The sequence below is a fragment of the Peromyscus californicus genome, unplaced genomic scaffold (assembly GCF_007827085.1).
Source record: "Peromyscus californicus insignis strain IS unplaced genomic scaffold, ASM782708v3 Scaffold_15__1_contigs__length_86483966, whole genome shotgun sequence".
Lineage (NCBI taxonomy): Eukaryota > Metazoa > Chordata > Mammalia > Rodentia > Cricetidae > Peromyscus > Peromyscus californicus.
Genome location: NW_026294447.1, coordinates 79,327,340 through 79,348,126, shown reverse-complemented (window position 1 = coordinate 79,348,126; position 20,787 = coordinate 79,327,340). Strand labels below are relative to the sequence as shown.

The 20,787-nt window shown below is 43.4% G+C and overlaps 1 protein-coding gene across 2 annotated transcripts in view; it reads right to left on the bottom strand.

The window, feature by feature from the left end:
• Positions 1–20,787, bottom strand: part of Esr2 (estrogen receptor 2) — a 52,978-nt gene that overhangs the window by 17,587 nt on the left and 14,604 nt on the right. For both annotated transcript variants that reach the window (XM_052739572.1, XM_052739573.1), the window contains exons 4-6: positions 13,028–13,144; positions 4,367–4,666; positions 443–581 (exon numbers count right to left, since the gene is read on the bottom strand). In XM_052739572.1, coding sequence (XP_052595532.1) covers positions 443–581; positions 4,367–4,666; positions 13,028–13,144 — 556 coding nt within the window. The remainder of the gene's footprint in view (positions 1–442; positions 582–4,366; positions 4,667–13,027; positions 13,145–20,787) is intronic.

The window sequence follows — 20,787 nt, the reverse complement described above, 5'->3', positions numbered from 1 at the left end:
TAAATGATACCATTAGCATTAAAGCCATAGCACATAAAAATCAGTTTGGAAGGGTCATAAGAATTGTATCACCTGTGCAGAGATGTAACTGGTCACTCAACAGCAGGGCAGCTTAAGAATACAATGTGAGAGCAGAATTTTTAATGAAAAAAAAAAAAATGGACTCAGCGGCCAAGACCCTGCAGGATGCAGTCCCCTGCCACAGCCCTGGTCTGTGACTGCTGATGCACCACTGATTAGAAGGGATCGGGGAAGATGAATCCTGGTACCCATGCCCTCTTCTTTGTGGGCTCTTGACCCAGTGAAGGAGTGGATGGTGTTAGCATCCTTTAATTACCCTTTCAGGTGCGAGAATTTAATTGCAGCGCCTAGGACTCGGTTCCCACTCACTTTGCTTAGTCAAACAGATCAGAGATGAAATGCAAAGCATTTTTTTTCTTACCTGTCCAGAACGAGGTCTGGAGCAAAGATGAGCTTGCCGGGGTGGTCAATCGAGCGCCACATCAGCCCCACCATTAACACCTCCATCCAGCAGCTCTCCAAGAGCCGGACTTGGTCCAACAGACTGAGCTCCACAAAACCTGGGGAAACAGGAGCCCATTAAACACACCTCCCCCTTGGCAACCCGTTTCTGTAAAGACAGAAAGACAAGTTATTAAACAGCAAGGAAACCCAGACAACAAAGGGAAGTAATTCATCAGTACTTCAAAGAGGTGATTAAATGCTGGTTTAAGGGACCTCAGCTACGCAACTTGCAGTTTCCAGCCTCCGACCCTTCCAGAAAATAAACGAACTTGGTTTTATATTTCTAAGAATCATTGGCTCCTCAGACAGATGCTAGAAAGGGCCCAAAAGGCAGAGCTAGGCTCGTTGGCTATGGTTATACTGTCCTAGTAATTCCTGCACCCTGCTGAGGAAGCCAAAGCTCAGCTGTCAATCAGAGGGGCTGTCTGTCTGTGGTTTGGAGGGCAGAAGGAGGGGGGCGGGAGATAAACCAGAGAGTCGTGCCAGCCCCTCCCCACAGAAAGGCGAGGCTTCAACTTAAGTAGGTTCTCTGACTGTTGAACATGTCCCATGCAGAGTTAGGACTGTTCTGGGTAGGGGCGCTGTCTCTAGGTGATTCCATCCTAAAGAGCGAAGATAACAGAAGTAGTCGATACTCTAATGGCATGAATTAACCACAGCGCCGGAAGGAAACACAGAATCGCTAAGGAGTAAATGCCTTCAGCACGAGGCAGAGGACACGGGAACTTCTTCCATAACACACACTAAGAGGGGGCTGTTCAAGCCAAAGGCACAGCCTTGGGTTGAAATGGATTCTGGTTTGGAATATCAGCTTAGTCCCTCCATAACTAGTAAGTGTGTGTGTGTGTGTGTGTGTGTGCACGAGTGTGTGCAAGTGTGTGTGTGTGTGTGTGTTGTACACACTAGGAAGCAAAACCAGGGCCTTGAGCATGCTAGGCCAGCGTTCTACCATTAAACTACATCCCTAACCCCCTCCCCCAGCTAAATTAATCTCTTGTCAAATCTGTTTCTCTTGTAGGAAAAATGGAAGTGATCTTGCCTCCCTCTGAGAATTTCCTATAGGTAAGATCGCTTATAAATATTTTATCGGTGTTACTACAGTGAAAAACCACACATGCTCAGACCTTTGGATGAATGGTACTGTAAATGTGAATGGAGTGAATGGAGCATGAATGTAAAGATGGACAAATCCAAAGCAGGGGAGCTAGCTCAATCAGTCAAGTGCTTGCTGGGAACGACAAGGACCTGAGTCTGATCCTCAGTATCCAGGAAGCGTGCATCTATAATGCCAACACCAGGGAGAAAGAAATGACAGATCTCTGGAGTTCACTGGCCAGCCAGTGTAGCCAATCAGTGAACTCCAAGTTCACTGAGAGAGCCTGAACCAAAATATAAGGAGGCAAGCAATCAATGAAGACACCAGTGTCAAACCCTGGCCTCTAGGCACTCACATGCATGCACACACACACACACACACACACACACACACACACACACACACACACACGTGCACATATGTGCACCACCCACAGATGGACAAATCCTTGCAGAGTCACATGCTTATGCTCAGATCAGGTTCTGATACATCTACACTTTCCAATCTCACTCAGAGTCATACGTCAGACACCTGCAAATCTTTCAAAACACCATGCTTGAAGAAAGATTAATTGTCGGGGGCGGGGAGAGCCAAATAGCTTTCCATAGTCAGTCACCCCATCTCCATTTTTCCTGTGAGATCCTGAAAATGGTGTTTGGAAAACACTTGAAACAAAAACTAGAGGAAAGTGCACTGGTGTTTTTCTTCTCTGGGAAGCAGGAGACAAAATGAAATAATTCTGGCAAAGGTGGAGACACTAGACAAAACAAAGCTGGAAAGCCGGAGATGTCCAGAAAGCTCAGAAGAAACGGGGCCCAGCCAACAACGGCCACAAGAGACCCTTGCGCCTGGGGCCATGGTCCCCATAGCTCTTCATCCACCTACTCAACCATGCCAAAACTTTACAATTCCTCTCCTACAGCTACTGCCCACACTGCCCCAGGGTTGTAGGAACCTTGGCCTGGCTTAGAATTCAGAGAGAGAGAGAGAAAGAAAGAGAGAGAGAGACTTTATTTCTTCGATGGTTGTAAAAGAAGTGGATGGCCCACCCTGTGAGACATTCATCTCAAAACAGAACCATATGTAGGGCGGTACCATGTCTCAGCCAGTCACAATGCCTTTCATGCAAGCCTGAGGATGTGAGTTTGATCCCTGTGACCAAAGGAGAAAGGAAAGAACTGACTCCTGAAGTTTGTTCTGTGACCTACACACACACACACACACACACACACACACACACATACACACACACACACACACACACACACACACACACACACACACGCACGCACGCACACACACACACATACACACACACACACATACACACACACACACACGTGCACACACACACGCACGTGCACACACACACGCACGTGCACACACACACTTGTACACTAATGATAATAATAATAGTAATAACAAACAAATACTTATAATAATATTTAAAAATAGATGCATTTAATAAACTTAACCTATTCAACATCATAGCTCATCCTAGCCTACCTTAAACATGCTTAGAACACTTTGGTCAGCTGACAGTTTGGTAACACCATTTAGTACAGGGCTTGTTTTATAATAAAGCATCAAGTAGCTTAAGTGATCTTGAATCTTATACTGAAGGAGAAAACCAGAATGAGCAAAAGTGTCTACTTTCAAGCATCACATCCACAGTGAAGAACTGTGAACTAAAACCATCCTAAGTTGGGTACAAACGGGCCTGGGGAAATAATGATTTATAGGATGAAAAAGTGCATTATCCGCATGATCCCATTTTGATAGTAGGAAGATTTACCGGCCCATTGATTCACACTACTTCAACTGCTGATTTACTCTGTTTGCATACAATACTGATTCTTTCTCTATTGGAGTGATATTTTGTAAATTCCTATTTATCGTCTGACAAGCCTTTCACTGTGAGACAGGCTCTATCCTGTCCCAACCTGCCATGCCCTTCCTCACAAGCTGAGAAGTCAACAGCCAAGAGACTGGTCAATATGGAATCCACATTTCTACCTTTTAACCAGGCCCCAACACCCTAGACTTGCCCAAGTGACCCTAAGTCCAGTTCCAAAGCCTGGGTAGGTCCCTTCTCAGATTTTATCACAGACCACACCTGGGCACACGAGGTAAGTGACAGGCACTGTCTGCAAGAGATGTGAACATTAGCAGGGCTGCAGTGTGTGCAGGATGGATCTGGGAATCAAAGATGAAGAGTCAGCTATAAAAAGAGGCTCTGTACAACGCTTCCTGAACTACTCTAGCTGATATAAAACTTGAGAGTCCAGAGATTCTCAACAGAATCTAACCTTCCAGGACATATTGAGGTTATCTACGTCAAGGTAGGAAGACGAAAACACCATCGTTATAAGTTACAAGTTTTGCTGAGCTGTTAAGAGCATATACTGCTCTTGTAGAGGACCCAAGTTCAATTTCCAGCACCTAGGCTGAGTTCAATGCCTAGCATCCACACTGGACAGCTCACAATTGCCTGTAACTCCAGCTTCAAAGGACCTAACAGCTCTAGCTTCCTTGGGCACCTGCAGTTATGTTCACATAGCTCCGTACAGGTGTGCACATATACACCAAATCAAAATTTAATTTTAAAAAATCTTGTAAATAAAAGGTTGCAAACAACAGGTCAAACAAACTACTACACACCCAGATGAAGTTCACTGTCCCCAAAGTGTGAGAGATGGGCCTTGTTACAAATAAACAGGATGAGGTCAAGATAGAGAGTCCTACCAGGGATTTTCTTGGCCCAGCCAATCATGTGCACCAGTTCCTTGTCGGCCAGCTTAGTGAGGGACATCATCATGGAGGCCTCGGTGAAGGGCATGCTGGGACGGCTCACTAGCACGTTGGGCGGCTCTGCCTCCAGGAGGGTGAGCACCAGCTGCTCTGGGCTCAGGGTGCTCAGCAGGAGCTCCTTCACCCGAGGTATGTGCCCGCTGTTTCTCTTGGCTTTGCTCAGGCAGTGCGCCTGCTCACTGGAACTCCTCTGTCTTCGGACTATGCGGTACCCACACCTTTCTCTCCTGGATCCTAAAGAGGAGAGCAGACAACAAAGCCAGTGGTTTCTCCGCCCAAGATTCCACCTCACTGAATGGCCAGCCTAAAAATGGCGAGGGGCTGAGGGTGTAGGTGAGTAGCTTAAGTGCTCCACTTGCATGGGCAAGGCCCTGGGTTCGACTCCCAGCCCTGCAAGAAGGCGCTGTGTTGACAATGGTGGTGATAGCGTTGATATCATTCCACTTCATATTTTGGAGTCTGTGGGCCACGGACAAAGATAACGACTGTCTGGATGTACTAACAACATAACGTGTTTGGAAACTTCTGCTCCGTTTCAAGGTTATCACTGGCTACTGAATCTGTTTCTCTTCTAAAGTGTGCTGATGGACCCCAGGCTCGAAGATACGAAGGTAGGAATTTTCCTCAAGTAGAAAGTAAGGAAAAGTCAGGACGTTAACATTGCTATTTGTAGTTAGCAAACAATACACGCTAACGACATTTTGAAAACCTTTATATACATGTACGTATTTTTTTAATATACTTACACAAATATATTTCAAATAAATTAACTGAAAAAGCCTGGAAAATACAAAAAAGTTAATTTTGGCAAAAATCCTTTCAGTATTTTTTCTTTTATGCTTTTTTTATATTTTATAACAAAATTAGAATCATAGTATATGCACTATTTCATAAATTACTCTTAATCTTATTGAAAATATAGCACTTGGGCTGGGGAGATAGCTCAGTGAGTAACAACACCAGCCATACAAGCTTCGTGACCTGAATTCAACACTCAGAATTCAAGTAAACAAAGCCTTACATGCCAGGTGTAGTGGTGCACGCCTTTGATTCCAGCACTCAGGAGAGAGAGGCATATGGATCTCTGTGAATTCGAGGCCAGTCTGATTTACATAGTGAGTTTCAGGATAGCCAAGGTAGCCAAGGCTATGTAATGAGAACCTGTCTCAGAAAAAAAAAAAAAGCCATAAATATGTGTGCATATATATGTATATATGTGTATATGTATATATATGTAATCCCAGCACTCCTACAGAAGACAGAGACAAAAGAATTGCCCAGAAGCCCACAGTCCAGCTAGCCTAGAGGACGCAGTGCCAAAAAAAAAAAAGAACAAGAGAGACATTGCCTTAACAAGGTGGAAAGAGAAAACTGACTCCCGAAAGTTGTCTGATCTCCAGGAACACAATAATAAACAAAGTTCACAATCTGTAAAGCTTTCCATCCTATTAATATAATATCATTTACTTTTAAAATCCAGTGTTGTTCTGAGCACGGCTGGAACCCAGGTGGAGCCTAGAGGATTACCACAAATTCCAGACCAACTTGAGATACACAGGAAGTTCCAGGCCAGCCTGAACTATAGAGTAAAGGAGACTGTACTTCAGAAAACAAAAACTAAAAGGTCCCATGCTGATGTAAGTCTATGTTATTATAATTTCTTTATTAAATATTACAGTGAAAAAGTGCCTTGTAGGTATATTCAATTACTTCTTTATAATAAATTCAAAGAAATTAACTTGTTCAAACAAGGCATACGTACATTAAAAATTTTATAGTTACTGATAGATTACCTTCCAAAATATTTAAAAATTCATAATCTAAACAATATTTTAATGACTACCTATTTGGCCTTAGTGTTACTTTTAATCTTTGTTGGTCTTAGGAGTGAGTAAACAGTCTTTTGTTATTTTGCATTTTTTAAATTATTAGTAACATTCACAATGTTTGCCCCTTATATTTCTTTTTTTTTTTTTTTGGTTTTTCGAGACAGGGTTTCTCTGTGTAGCTTTGTGCCTTTCCTGGAACTCACTTGGTAGCCCAGGCTGGCCTCGAACTCACAGAGATCCGCCGGCCTCTGCCTCCCGAGTGCTGGGATTAAAGGCGTGCGCCACCACCGCCCGGCTCATATTTCTTTACTTGTACATTGCCTATTTTTTTTAAGGGAGGGTTCAAGACAGGGTTTCTCTGTGCAGCCCTGGCTGTCCTGGAATTCACTCTGTAGATCAGGCTGGCCACCCGGCTTGACTTTTTATTTTTATCCCTTTCTCTTCTAAAATTTATAAAGGCTCTTTGTAGAACATTGATACATGCAGCATCTGGCTTTCTTTGTGCTTTTAAACTTTGCTCATGGTGCCTTCTGCCATAAGAAGCTTTATTAAGGGGCTGGAGAGATAGCTCAGAGGTTAAGAGCACTGGCAGCTCTTCCAGAGGACCCGTTCAATACCCAGCACCCACATGGCAGCTCACAACTGTCTGTAACTGTAAACTGTACTTCCAGGGGATCTGATACCCTTACACAGACATTCATGTAGACAAAACACCACCAATGCACATAAAAATAAAATTAAATAAGTCATAAAAAAGAAAAATTTGCCGGGCGGTAGTGGCGCATGCCTTTAATCCCAGCACTTGGGAGGCAGAGGCAGGCAGATCTCTGTGAGTTCAAGGCCAGCCTCGACTACAGAGTGAGTTCCAGGAAAGGAGCAAAGCTACACAGAGAAAGCCTGTCTCAAAAAACAAAAAACAAAAAAAAAGAAAGAAAGAAAAAGAGAAAGAAAAAAAAGAAAAAGAAAAATTAAAAAATTTTAAAAAGAAGCTTTAATAAATAGTCAATTTGTTTTGCACCAAAATTATAAAAGCATTCTCCTTTAAAATCTATCTGAAATTTTATACATGTTTGTATTACATGCATGTTTGTATTATATAAAGTTGATAGTTCATGTCACATTCCCCAAACAGATAAACAGTGTTCCCTATATTTGTTATATCATAAGCTTTTTCCTGCCAATTTTTTTTTTTTTTTTGGTTTTTCGAGACAGGGTTTCTCTGTGTAGCTTTGCGCCTTTCCTGGAACTCGCTTTGGAGACCAGGCTGGCCTCGAACTCACAGAGATCCGCCTGGCTCTGCCTCCCGAGTGCTGGGATTAAAGGCGTGCGCCACCACCGCCCGGCTTCCTGCCAATTTTAAATGCCTGTCAATAATAAATATTTTCCTATATAGGTGATTAATTCCTGATTCTCTTCTCAGTTTTACTGGTATTTCTATGCCTGTGCTAGTATCAAAATGTTCTTGTTACTATAGGCCTATGGATCATAACATAATGAAAGGATGTTTTTAAAATGACGAAGGGAAAGCCAGGAGTGGTAGACAGCCCTCTAACTCCAGTACTCAGGAGGTGGGCGCAGAAGGACCAGGAGCGCAAGGGCAGTTTTGGCTACATGGTGAGTTCAAGGCTACCCTGGATGAACTACATGAGATTGTAAAAAAAACAAAACAAAAAAAAGGTGAGAAAAATCAGTTTTTATGTTTTAAGACAAGGGTCTCATTCTGTAGCCCAGGCTGACCCCAAACTCCTAGAAATACACCTTCCTCAGTCTCCCATGCACTGGGATTACTGGGATTAGCCACCATGACTGGCAAAGATATATTGGTATTTTTCATTATTTGAATATAGATAGGCCATTTTATTAATTTGAATATATATACATAATACATAAATATATTCGTATACACACATATATTTGTGTTGGCCATTTTTATAATTTCAGATACCTCCTGTTTTCTTTTTCCTTTATTTACTCCTTGAGAGTTTCATACATACATATAATATGTTTTGATCAAATCTATGCCCCATCCCACCCCCTTGTTTTGATTTTTTGAAATAGGGTCTTGAAATGTAGCTCAGGCTAACTTCGAACTTAATATGTAGCCCAGGCTGGCCTTGAATTTATGACCATCCTCCTGCCTTAGCCAACCAAATGCTGAGAATACATGTGTACCACCACATCTAGTTCTTCTTGAATTTTGAGTTGTCTTCTCAGCTGATTGATGTATCATCTGAATCTGAAAATAAATTAAGGACACTAGGGATCAGAGAGATGGTAAAGGCTATTAAGAACACTTATTGCTTTTGCAGAGGAACCAGGTTCAATTCCAAGCACCCACATGGTGACTCACAACCATCTGTAACTAGTTCCAGGGGATCCAACGTCCTCTTCTGGCCTCCAGGAACACAAGGCACATGCATGAGGCACATTCATGCAGGCAAAATAGCCATACACATGAAACAAATCTAAAAAACAGTTTGGGACATTTGCCACTAAACAATGATTGAGAAGCCACACCACTCATGTGTTTTTAAAATGGAGAAAAATGACCATAGAAATGTTGACATTTAAGAAGTAATTGTAAAAAAAAACAGAAAATATAAACCTTTTTTTAAAAAAAAATCACTGTATGAGGGCTGAGGTGTAGATCAGTGGCAGAGTGCTTTCCCAGCATGCCCAAGGTCCTGGGTTCAATCCTTAACACACATACCCCGACAAAGCACTGAATGAACAAAATAATAGTAATAATAATAGTTTCTGGGAATGAATGATAATAATGTAGTTTCTAGGGATGAACAAAGAAGGTAAGCCAAGTGCATCGTGGAAGATCAGAAGGGGTCTCAGATTAGAACTTCAAAAGAATTGTTTTACTTAGGAAGAAGCTGACCTCCTCAAATCAGTCAAAAATGCATGTAAATAAAAATGTCATGGAAGGAACTGAAATAGCAGATATTCAACCCCTAAGCTAGTGGAAGACAAAGAAAAACATAAAACGATCAACCAAAAGGAAAAAAGTGTTGAATTCAAGATGGGATGTCGGGGCTTTGTTTGATTTTGTTGGTTTGACCTTGGTTCATTGACACAGGAAAGGCACCATTGACTTAGGGACACTTGAACCTAATTTATAACTGGAAGAGTTAAAAGATGAACATGTATTTCATTTTTTTGCCTTATTACATTTATTTATTTATTTATTTATTTATTTATTTATTTATTTATTTATTTATTTATTTATTTATGTGTGTATGTTTGTGGGCACACGTGGAGGTTGAGAGGAGATCTTACAAGAGTCAGTTCTCTCCCTCTGCCTTGTGGATCTGGGAAGTGAACTCAGGCCGGCAGGCTCAGCGAGAAGCACTTTTACCAGCTCACCCATCTGACCGGCCCACACATATTTCACTTCAGTAGTCAAGTGCTGTAGACGCTTAATATCAATGATAACCCCAAGAGTTCAGTGAAACAAAATATACATCTTCAGAAGGTACTTTTCTGACTGTGTGTTTGTCTTTCGTACAGTATATGAGGGCAAGGAGTTTAAAGACAGATATGCATACAGGGCTGGGGATGTAGCTCAGTTGGTAGAGTAGCGTGCATGAAAGCCCAAGTCCTTGATTCCCAGGACTACAGAAACTAGGTTTGGTGGAGCAAGCCCGTTATCTCAGCACTTGGAAGGTAGAGTGAGGAGCTATGTTCAAGGTTGTTCTTGACTACGAAGCAAGGTTGAGGCTACCTTGGGCTACATGAGATCCTGTCTCAAAAAAATACAAATAAAAATCAGGGTCAGGAGATAGGCCAGTGAGCAAAGTACTCGGATTTGATCCCCAGCACCAATCTAAAAGGTGGGGTGCAGCAGTGTATGCCTGGAACCCCAGCACCGCGAAGGCAGAGACAAGAGGATCCCTAGGGCTTCCTAGGCCAGCCAGTCTAGACAAACAGGTAAGTTCCAGTTGAGTGGGAAACACTTTCCCAAAAAGGGAGGTGCCTGAGACTGACCTCCGGCCTCCACACACACATGCACGCATACCTACGTACACATGTGTGCGCATACAAACACATATACACACACAAAATTTAAAAATGAAAATGATTTGTCTTAGGTCGAAAAGCTAGGAAATAGCGATCAACCCGATCAGAGTCTGATCCTAAGCTGAGTTGTAATGACTGTTTTATACTGCCTACTATCACTGCTACAGCCGTCTATCCATACAGGAGGCAAGTCAAGGGATGGCATCCTAACGATGCTGAGGCAAGTCAAGGGATGGCATCCTAATGATGCTGAGGCAAGTCAAGGGATGGCATCCTAATGATGCTGAGGCAAGTCAAGGGATGGCATCCTAACGATGCTGAGCTATTGTCCCAGCGCAGGGATCCAAACCAGATACATAGCTATTCAGCTTGTGTTCCTGGATATTTACATCACAATGTGTCTTTATCATGAAGCCATATCATCTCTGACCCCACACTCTTCCCCCCACCCTAGTCAGCCAAGGTGGGTGTGCACTCACCATTTCAATAACCATCTGAATGCTTCAACCTAAAGGGCAGGATCAGAAACACAGAAGCCACGCCTATGGTTCCCCAACAGTATGGTTGAGTAAACAAGACCTGAGCAAGTACATCACCAATAGACACGCTAACAAGGACGGGGGGGGGGGGGGGGGGGGGGATCTCATGGGGCCCCGCCCACAGACTAAGAGCTATAGGCAACTAAGGGATGCTGAGAGTGGGAAAAACAGCCTTTCCCAGGGGAGAGCCACAACCAAAGGGTCGGCTCCGAAATCATCTACATACAGGTAACATTAAGTGGACCGAGCAGCGTGTGTGTGTGTGTGTGTGTGTGTATGTGTGTGTGTGTGTGTGTGTGTGTGTGTGTGTGTGTGTGTAGAAAACAATAACAACAAAAAAAGGCCATAATTTCTAGAGGGAGCAAGAAGAGTACATGGAAGGGATTGGAGAGAGGAAAAGGGAGGGGAAATGTTGTAATTTTTAAACTTAAATGTGTATATGTACATACACACACACACACACACACACACACACACACATATATAAATTTAAAGACAGTGGAGAAGGACAAATGTGAACAGAGGATTTAGAGAAAAGCAGAAAGCTGCCAGGAATGAAGGGAGAGACAGGAGCTGGAGGGATGGGTCAGTGGTGAAGAACACTTGCTGCTCTTGCAGAGGACCCAGTATCAGCTCCCAGCACCCGTGCGGTGACTCACAACCATCTGTAACTACAGCTCCAGGGATCCAATGATCTCCATGGGCACCGCATGAAGGTGGTGCATAGACATGCATGCAGGCAAAACACTTATATAGATAAAATAAAAAAAAATACATCTTTAAAGAAGAAGGAGGACAAGCTAGGCAGTGGTGGCGCACGCCTTTAATCCCAGCACTCGGGAGGCAGAGCCAGGAGGATCTCTGTGGGTTTGAAGGCCAGCCTGGGCTACAGAGCGAGATCCAGGACAACCAGAGCTACACAGAGAAACCCTGTCTCGAAAAATTTAAAAAAAAAAAAAGGAGGAGGAGGAGGAGGAGGAGAAGAGGAGGAGGAGGAGGAGGAGCTCTGGTTGGAGGAGTTGTTTGTGCTTATCTGAAATGCATAGCTTGTCCCTGTCCCCCTGCACCCTTCCTGGCTTCCTGGCCACCGTGAAGTAAGCAGCTTCCCTCTCCACACATCTCCTCCATGAAGCTTCTGGCTTCCCAGGGGCCTAACAAGCCAACTGACCATGGACAGAACTTCTAAGACCATCGGCCAAAACCAAGTTTCCTCCCTTCAACCGTTTCCTTCAAGGCATCTGTCACTGCAATGAGACGTACAAATATGTTCTTTCTGTTCCACGGAGAGCAGAACACCCACCTACGTGACACCTCTTAGCTCATCTTCTGGAATTCCCAAAGAGATGAGAAAGCCTCCCCCATCTTGTTTCACGGTCTGTGTCATCCAGGCTGGACTCAGACCCACAGTAATCCTTCTTCTGCCTTAGCCTCCCAAGGGCCAGGGTTACAGGTGTGAGCTGCCTAGGTGATCAATTCTTTACTTGTCTGTGTTGAGCCTGGGTCCAAGTCATAATTCACAAGCACTATGCCGTGAGGAGAGCTGAGGGAAGCCGAGAGGGAGCATCGGACACTGCACCGGAATTCCCGCTTGTCCGCTTCCTGCTCCTCTCAAAACCCAAACAAACAGATAGCTGTGTTTCAGAGATAAACCCAAGGGCTAGAGAGCTGAAGCTAAACGAACAGTCGGCAAAAAAAGCAAAGAAGCCAAGCTAAGACGCCGTCTAGACAGACTGTTTTCCCACTGGGAGTGCCATCTCGAAGCATCTATTCCCCTACTTGTAGAAAGCAAGTGGAGAGACAGGATCACACAGGCACCTGAGAAATCCACAAGACAGTCTGCTTTCCCGTCACAGGCTTTAACTGAGGACGTTCATGCCGGGATGTCACCGTTCGCTGGCAGGTGGACCTCCAGCATCTCAGCGGCTAACAGCCCCCCGACCTACACAGAGGCCTCTCCTTCACTCCTCCACCGAGCTGTGTCAGCCGCTGGCCTCTAATGCACTGACATCTTTGTCCTGGGCTTGCTCACACTTACCCAGCTCTGTCCGCATACCCGTTGTGAGGAATAACCAATGCACTGTGATGGGCACACACTTAAAGGTAACTCCCGTGCCCTGAGTCTCCTCTCTGCCAGGCCACGTGGCTCCAGTTCCTCGGCTCTCCCAGGCACCTACTGCAGTAAAAGGGAAGGGAACACTCACCACACTTGACCATTCCTACTTCGTAACACTTGCGAAGTCGGCAGGCCTGGCAGCTTTTACGCCGGTTCTTGTCTATGGTGCACTGATTCGTTGCTGGACAGATATAATCATTGTGTCCTACAGCAGGAAACAGGGCGATGAATGGGACATTTTGGTCGACAACACTGATAACATCATGAAGCAGAAAGACAAGGGACAGTTACGTGTAAAAGCACCAACATCAGCTACCGTGAAGATATTTGAGTACCTTTTGGTACTAGGGATTAAACCCGGGTCTCAGGTATGCTAGGGAAGTACTCCACCATGGAGCTATGCTCAGCCATGCTGTCTTTATTCTTTTCTAAATGTTTACTTAATTTTTTTGAGTGTGTTTCAAGACAGACTTTCAATGTGTAACAGCCCTGGCTGTCCTGGAACTCACTCTGTAGAACAGGCTGACCTTGAACTCACAGAGATCCACCTGCCTCTGCCTCCTGGTGCTGGGATTAAAGGTATGCGCCACCACCCACCCACCCACGCCCCCACAGCTTTTTTATTTTTATTTTATTTAATTTAATCCAGTTTATTTAATTTTTATGTTTATTGATTTAGAGAGAACGAGGATGTAGGTCAAGGGTCTTCCCAGAGTCAGTTCTACTTCCACTAGGTGGGTCCTGGGCATCTCACTCAGGTCATTAAACTCAGCATCAAGTGTCTTTATGGACTAAGTCATGTCACTAGCCCTTAAAAGTTTATCTTTATTGTTTTGTATTTGTGTGCGTGTGTGTGTGTGCGCGCGCGCGCATGTCTGTGCATGTGTTCGTGTGTGCATGTGTGCGTGTGTGAGCATGTGTGTATGTGTGTGTGCATGTGTGTGTGTGCATGTGTGTATGTGTGTGTATGTGTGTGTATGTGTGCGTGTGTGCATGTGTGCGTGTGTGCATGTGTGCATGTGCGTGTGTGCGTGTGTGTGCTCACTAATCAGTGAGCCCCAGATTCACCAGAGAAACCGTCTTAAAAATGAAGGTGAACAGTGACAGAAGACAACACCCAGTGTTTACTTCTGGCTTCCACACATGTGCACATGTACCCTTCACAACAAGCACACACAGATACCCGCAAGATAGCATCTCTAATATGGCCTCATATATACATATATACACACACAGAGAGAAATGGGAACATAGATGATGTATGTCTATGCACACATAGATATGGATATATTCATAAATCTCTTCTCTAATTCCATCCCCTGAGAGGACTTGGTGCAGGGATCTTCCAGGAACAGTAAGAAAGGAGCACTCAGATCTTTTATTACTATCGTTTTCCAGTCAAGGGAATCAGGGTTCCACGAAAAAACAGCTAATTTCAGAACTAGGGCAGGTAACATGCACAACGAGCCTGAAACATTTTGTGCTAGGAAGGAATGTGATGCCCAAAGAGTTACAGGAACATATTGAAAAGACAGGAGTCAGCTTAAGGACTCCTACTGGCCAGATCTGAGATAATGTGAGCCTCAGAAAATAATGATAGCAACCCAATACAGAATATAAGGACCCATAAGTCATGCTGATACAAATCAATTCATTGACTTAATGGAGAATGCGATTATTTACTTAGGCTCAAAAGGTTTCCCAACAAAAGTGTTCCTTACAAAGGGGAGAAAAGGAGTAATCTTACAGAATGGTTGTCTAGCAGCCAGTGCCTTAATCAAATAATCAAAATGAGGCCACTAGTAACAGAACAAATTGAAGCCACGCACCACTTGAAAGGAGCTAATGAACACGTCCGCCTCTCTGGGCTATCCCTGCTAATAATGCAAACAGAGTCTCCCGTGGAAGGTCAGACAAAGCCAGACAAAACGCCATTTTCCATGTTATGCAAAATGGCGGCTTCGGTCTTCCAAAGTTTCCTGACAATGGAAATAACGCAAGCTCTGAAGGACAGACTAGAGACAAGATACCTAAACACACAGTCAGTTCCTGACCTTGAGCCTAGCGCTAGGGAGGGCATTAGAAAACCCCCAAGTCTGAGTGTCAGGTGGTGGCAGCTGACACCCACTGGACAGTCGTGTGACAGTGGCTACATAGGAAATAAATGTTAAAGTATTCTGAGTGATGAAGTTTGTTGGCAATATTTTCCCAAACAGTTCCAGGTGAAATATTTTTTTTGTATCACACATGCATATTTTAAGTATGAGATTCATTAAAAATAAATACAGATGTAGAGCACATCTGTAATCGAAGTACTTGGGAGTGGAAGGATTTCAAGGCTAGCCTGGGCTACATAGCAGTGAGACTCTCTCTAAAATATAATTAACTAAATGGTCCCGTTGGCTTTCTTAAAGAATATAGCTTACTCTACACTCAGCTACTACAGCTCAAGGTCTTCTTCATTCATTTGAGTTACTGATATACACAGCATGTTGTTGAAGGATTCAGGTCCTGTTTCTTGCTGTCTATTGACTGCACACTGCCCTCGGCCCCTGCAGGCCAGTGCAGTTCATCACCCAGTACACAGTGATGTCTGCTTTCTTCCAGGCCAGGGAGAACACATCTATGATTCCAAATCTCTCTCTAGTCTATGTGATAGACTCTTTTTTTAAATTATTTATGACCGGGCGGTGGTGGCGCACGCCTTTAATCCCAGCACTCGGGAGGTAGAGCCAGGCGGATCTCTGTGAGTTCGAGGCCAGCCTGGGCTACCAAGTGAGTCCCAGGAAAGGCGCAAAGCTGCACAGAGAAACCCTGTCTCGAAAAACCAAAAAAAAAAAAAAAAAAAAAAAAAGTATTTATAAGCCAGGCACAGTGGTGCACACTTTGAACCCCAGCACTCCAGAAGCAGGTGGATCTCTGTGAGTTCAAAGCCACAAAGCCAGCTTTGTGGTCTGAAGAGCAAATTCCAGGCCAACCAGGGCTGCATAGTGAGATCTGTATCAAGAAAAATAAAGAGATATAGATAGATATAAGATTTTATGTGTTTGTGTGAAAGCCTACATGTGTATATGTGCACTACATGTGTGCTGGTGTCCATAGAGGCCAAAAGAGAGTATCAGACATCCTGGGAATGGAGTTATAGACAGTTGTGATCCTATCATATATATAAATATATATATGTATATGTATATGAAGGGATCAGAAGGTTCAATAATATGAACATGCTTAGTAAAAACAGCCTAGAAAATGTTATGCAAGAAAAACAAAAGACCCCTCCTCAAGTTGAACCCACTATCAATGTGTTAAAAAATGGGGTCCAAGGGTAAATTTGGTTGGTTGGTCAGTTGGTTTTGGGTCCCATATAATTACCAGAGCCGGGCATAATGGTGCATGCCTGTACATCTTAGCATTGGGGAGGCGGAGGCAGGACGATCCAGAGTTCAAGGTCATGCTAACAGCAAGTTTGAGGCTCCTGTCTCCGAAACAAACCAACAACAAATACAACTGTCAGAGCACATGCTACGTAAAGGTGGGATAGTTGAGGACTAAATTCAATGCAAAATATGTAGCTGGTTCTTTGACTTAAGATATAAAACTTAACAGGAAAAAAAGTGATTTTTTTTACAGTATGGAGTACAAAAAGATTATCTTATTCTTTGCGACATTATTGAGCTGATGTAAATAACAGGCCACCCAGCTTTGTGATAACAGGAGACAGCACAGGAACAGTGAGATCTGAGTGTGAACTCAGAGACAGGGGAAGGAGGAGGACAGGGGTGCACGCCGTGAGCACACGTTCAGAAGCCAGAAACATTCGGCTACATAACAAGTTTCAAGATAGCTTGGGCTACCATAGCAAGAGTCAAAACAAAACAAATAAAAAAGCCATAAATAAAATGTTTCCGGATATGAAAACTATTACAAAGATGTCCCCCTGGGTCTGCAGGATTGCTGTGGGTAAAAGCACTTGATGTATCAGCCTCGGGTGCTGCATCAAGGACTAGAGCTGGCCTCTGCAAGTACCTGAACACTCTCTCTCTCTCTCTCTCTCTCTCTCTCTCTCTCTCTCTCTCTTTCACACACACACACACACACACACACACACACACACACACACACACACACACAAATACACGCACACATGTCTTTAAGCATGCACAATAATTTTTTTTCCAAACAAAAAACAGGTTTGGCAAGATGGCTCAGTGGGCCCTAGATCCATATGGTGGAAAGAGAGAAGCAACTCCTGCCTGCTCTCCTCTGATTTCAAGCTTGCCATGCTACACATGCATGTGTACACACACACACACACACTAAGTAAACAAATCAATAACAATGAAAGTTTCCTTCAGGCAGAGGCAGGCAAATCTCTGTGAGTCTGAACAGTCTGGCTAAATACTGAGTTCAAGGACAGCCAGGGCTAGCTATACAGTGAGGCCCTAGCCCCCCCCAAAAAAAAAGATAGAAGTATTTCTTCCTAGAGAGTTCATATAATAACAGTAACAAATCTCTTCTTTTCTAAATTTTTTAAGAATGAGAAGTCATTTAATAAAATTATTCTAAATTGCCACAAAAAGATAGATATACAGAGTGGTTTTTAATCCAAAATCAGACAAAACTCAAAAGCACCCAAATGAAAGGCTATGCAAACTGAAGTGTGTCTATGCATCAGGATACAATACTTTCAACAGCACAGCATTACAGGAAGGGAAAGAAGCAAAGGACTATATACTTTAAAAAAAAGAGTCTCACGTAGCCCAGGCTGGCCCTGATCTTGCAATGCAGCTGAGCATACCCTCAGACTTCTGATTTTTCCCTGACTCCACCTCCCTAGAATAGGGATCGAACCCAGGGCTTCAAGCATGCTAGACAAACACTCTACCAACTGAGCTACAGCTGCAGCCCGGGTGAATACTTTATGATTCTCTCATATGACTCCATAGAGAAGACAACCGTAAGGACAGAAAACAGACCAGCTGTTCCACCAGCCTGCGGAACTAGTGTGAAAGGGGAGGGGACTTTCAGCTGATGACACTGAATCAACAGTGCTGGTTACATAGCATGTCTTCAAAACTTAGAGACATGGGTGATTTAAATAGGGAAATCTTACTGTAAGTAAGTTATATTTCAAACTAAAATCCCATACTGTTTTTCCCTCTTGAAATCAGGCTGTACTGTAGCTCAGGCTAGCCTGGAACTCTCTTTGTAGCTGATCCATATCTGCAGCCCAGCTCCCATATTTTAAATCAGTGAAAAAAAAATGAAAGGTTTAAATCAACAAAAAAAATACGAAAAAAATGTATCTTAGAGATCAATACATTCGATTCTTATTCAATAGCAAGGTTTGTTTTTCAATTAAATAATAGCATATAACAAAAGTCAACCATTACAAATTAAGTACAAGTTTATATAATTTTCCAATGTCAAAAGACCTAAAATTTAAAAACTATATTTAAGACTATCAAAGTTGGTAAGATTTGACCATTTAATGATTAGATATTTCTGCACACCAAATGTAAAGTCAACTTGGGAGATAGAGACTGGAAGGGCTTAAAGCCAGCTACAGAGTGAGTTCAAGGTCAAGTTAAACAGCTCCGCAAGGCTCTATCTTAAAAATAAAAAATCAGAGCCAACAGGATACTCTCAATGCTATCAAGAGTTAGGTGGAAAACAAAACAAAACAAAACAGAACTCTCAGGGACTGGGGATGTGGCTCATTTTTTTCAGAGTCTCTGCCTCACACGCAAGGCCCTGGGTTCCATTCTCAGTCCTGCACAAATCTGGACATGATAGAACACTCCTGTAATCACAGCTCTTGGGAAGTAGTGACTGGAGGATCAGAGTTCAAGTTCAAGGTCATGAGTTCAAAGTCACCCTGGGCTACAAGAGACCCTGCCTCAAACCAGAACAACAAAATTCATTCACATTTCGCTAATAGAAAAAATCGTTTTTGTGACTTGCTGAGAAATAGCTGAAAAAAAAAACTATCAAGAATTTTAAACACGAAGCCAGTTATGGTTGCTCATATATGTAATCCAGGCACTTGTGAGGCAAAAGCAGGAGATTCAGGAGTTTAAGGCTAGCCACAAGTTTGAGGCCAGCCTGGGCTACAAGAGACAATGGCCAAAAAGGGAAAAGGAGTGGGCAAGAAGATCTTTAAGTATTAACATGACACCCTGACCTTTTACCCATTAGTTCTAAGACTACGTTGAAAGGAACATATTTTCTCAATGTTTCATCAACAAATATAAATCATAACGTGATTTGAAACAATAAAAACAAATGATAATATCTTCAACAGAAAAGACAAAAGCAATTCATCTATAAGGCTGAGTGTTAATGGCTGTGAGAGAGGCTTTTAGGACAGAGAAAGCCTTGCCAACCAAAGGATGGGAACAAGAACCCAGGGCTGGGGACATGGCTTGGTCAGTTAGCATAAGGACAAGCTTAAGATGGCTTAGTCACACAGCATGAAAGACCCAAGTTTGATCCCCAGCACCAAGGTCAAAGCCAAGAACGTATCTATAACACCAGCATGGGGTTTAGGAGGAACCTTTGTAGCTCTCCGGGTGGCAGCTGGTTCAGTAAGAAACCCTGACTCCAAAAATAAGGTAGAGAGCAATTGAGAAAGACACCCAATGTAGCCTCTGGCTTCCAGATGGGAATGTGTACACACACACACACACACACACACACACACACACACACACACACACATACACATGCAAACACATACACACACATATACACACATACACACACACACATACACACACGCACACACACGCACACGCATACACATACACACACATACACACACACACACATACATACACACACACACACAGTGAACAAAACACAGTACATCGCTTCGTCTTCCTCCATGTCACACAACCTAATTCACAGCTCCACTAACAGCTGTTGAAAGACTTGAAATGGAAATAGAATTAAAGAAAAAACCTTTTAAAAATAAGCTAGACCACTTGATGGCAGTGGTGGTGGTGGCGCACACCTTTAGTCCCAGCACTCGGGAGGCAGAGGCAGGCGGATCTCTGTGAGTTCGAGGCTAGTCTGGTCTACAGAGAGAGATCCAGGACAGCCAAGACTACATAGAGAAACCCCATCTCGAAAAACAAAAAACAAATGAACAAAAAAGCTGTGCCTTAATTTGGACCCGAAGTGACAAGCAGCCTCCCTCTGTGATCCCTTCTCTGTGCTCCACAGCCCAGGAGAGAAACAGCAGTATTTGGTGTCTGGTAGTGCATTCTGTGAAGAGGTTGGCAAGGCCAGTCCTGAGGGGATGCCCAGAACCACACAGCCCCCAGTGCTCTAAGACATGGCCAAGCAGCTTACCAAACAAACTGAAAATGAAAGAATGTTAAGTGTTAAAAACCACACTGTGAGTTGGGGGCACAGCATAGTTGGTAGAGAGCTTGCATGAAGAAGCCCTGGGTTCAGTCTTGGCTAAATCATGGGTTCAAGGTCAGCCTGGGCTACATGGGACCCTGACTCAAAAGTAAAAAATAAAAGTCCAACTTAAATGCAATCAACCTCTGCAAACTACTTATGCCAAAATATAAAGAGTCCAGTGAAAGGGTTGTTTGGGCACTAACTTTCCTTTTTGCATTTTTAGAATATGGCATCTTGGCTGACATGACAGAAAAGAGTAACAAGAGGGAAATTTTATGGTCAGCAATCCGCAGCTATATCCTCAAGGTCCACAGACATTCCAAGCTGCCATGTATTTCCCACACAGCAAAAGAGAGCAGCTTATTTCTAAAGGCTATAGTTACTTGTAATACATTCATACCCCCACACACATGCACACAACCATACGCACATGCA